The sequence below is a fragment of the Muntiacus reevesi genome, chromosome 2 (assembly GCF_963930625.1).
Source record: "Muntiacus reevesi chromosome 2, mMunRee1.1, whole genome shotgun sequence".
Lineage (NCBI taxonomy): Eukaryota > Metazoa > Chordata > Mammalia > Artiodactyla > Cervidae > Muntiacus > Muntiacus reevesi.
This window is the reverse complement of record NC_089250.1, coordinates 123,323,257-123,325,076: the sequence shown is the minus strand read 5'-3', so window position 1 is coordinate 123,325,076 and position 1,820 is coordinate 123,323,257. Positions and strand designations below refer to the sequence as shown.

The 1,820-nt window shown below is 41.5% G+C and overlaps 1 protein-coding gene across 1 annotated transcript; it reads left to right on the top strand.

The window, feature by feature from the left end:
• Positions 1-211: 211 nt before the first annotated feature.
• On the top strand, positions 212-1,231 carry LOC136157248 (olfactory receptor 6C74-like). The gene has a single exon (XM_065919212.1). It carries the CDS (start codon positions 215-217, stop codon positions 1,229-1,231), a length of 1,017 nt encoding a protein of 338 aa, XP_065775284.1. The 5' UTR covers positions 212-214.
• The last annotated feature ends 589 nt before the right edge of the window (positions 1,232-1,820 follow it).

The window sequence follows — 1,820 nt, the reverse complement described above, 5'->3', positions numbered from 1 at the left end:
ATGATCTGTCTCTACAAAGTTGGACTCAGTATTGAAATAGTATGGAACTCAGCTTCTTCCTGGTCAAGAATCAATTCACTGAGCCACTCTGCTATGTGCCTAATTCCTTTCTGAGGAGCCAAATATGTGTTCTTATACTTCTCTAAAACTTTTGAGCTCATTGTAATGCCTTTATTTTAGGTGAAGACCAGCAGGTGATGCTGAGTGGAAAAAGATGTCCATGGAAATGAAGAATGGGACAAATGTCCAAGAATTCACCTTGGAGGGCTTTCCTGCTGTCCAGCACCTGGGCAAAATCCTCTTCCTGGTGCACCTGCTGGCATACCTGGCATCCATTGCAGGCAATGCGGTCATAGTCACCATCACCTGTGCTGACTCCAGGTTACAGACACCTATGTACTTCTTCCTAAGCATTTTCTCTTTCTTTGAATGTTGCTTTACAAGTGCTGTTATTCCTAAATTACTGGTCATCTATCTTTTCGGCAAGCAAACAATTTCCTTTGCTGCCTGTTTCACACAAGCCTTTGTTTTTGTATTTCTGGGAGCATCAGGGTTCCTCCTCATAGCAGTGATGTCTGTGGATCGGTACCTGGCCATTTGCAAGCCTCTTCATTACACAACCATCATGAACCTGAGGACTTGCTGCCTCCTGGTCACAGCCTGCTTTGCTTTGGGCTTCACTCTCATGGCTTGTCTTGTGGTGAAGGTTTCCCAGTTATCCTTCTGTGGCCCCCATGTCATACCTCACTTCTTCTGTGACCTCGGCCCCCTGATCCATCTCTCCTGCTCTGACACCAGGTCAGTTGAAACATTGCTCTTTGTCCTTGCTTTGTGTGTCCTTTTGACATCCCTCATCATAACCATCACTGCATACACCAACATAGTTGTAACAATCATTGGACTCCCATCAGCCAAAGAGCGGCAGAAAGCTTTCTCCACCTGCTCCTCTCACCTCATTGCCCTCTCTCTGATGTACGGCAGTTCTGTCTTTATATACATGAAACCAAAGCAGGTGAACAGGCTGGACTCCAACAAGGAGGCTGCCCTTGTGAACACAGTGGTGACTCCCCTGCTGAACCCTGTCATCTATACTCTACGGAACAAGCAGGTCCACCAGGCTCTGAGGGAGACCAGGAGCAGAATGAAAATATCAAGATTAAAAAAAAAAAATCACCTAGCCTTGGAGTGGAAGGCTTCTAACAACCATCCATCTTCATTTCAGAGTTCATAATTGAGAGTCTCTTGCAGACCTCACTTAGTCTGTTCACTCATTCCCAGTAAAATGGAAATCTCTGTGTTCTCAAGGCCACATTTATCATGTATTTCTTCCTAAATATACCACATATTGATAGCAGCTGACTTTAATTGCCAAATCCTTTAATGTATTTTTACTCTTCCCTCTGTTATAAACCATGTGCTTGAAATTTCCAAAGTTTAGCCATTTTTGCCCAGGTTGAAATGTGTCTATTTTTCCTTCAGAAGAAACACCACAAAAAAAGATTGACATGTTTTTCTTTTGTTTGTTTTTTAAACCAATGTCTGAAGTTAGATAATCACAAATACATTTTATGAAATACATCCCACATCATGATTGGATCGTATTTATCTTGAAGTTCCTGTTACAGAATTTATATTTCATCTTATTGACAATCAAGAAGTACTAAACTCTCTCTTAAAAAATCACTTATGTGTTATAATTAGCTACATATTATATGCCATAGCTATGGGTGTTGTATTAAAAAGAGATTGGAAATGCCAAGGTCAAAGTAGCAAAGTGGGTACAGAGAGTGTTACAAAAATTGGGAGAAAGAGAACAATAG

Bases quoted from the DNA above. Each gene is read 5' to 3' on its own strand.
- LOC136157248 (XM_065919212.1), top strand. From the start codon at position 215: ATGTCCATGGAAATGAAGAATGGGACAAATGTCCAAGAATTCACCTTG.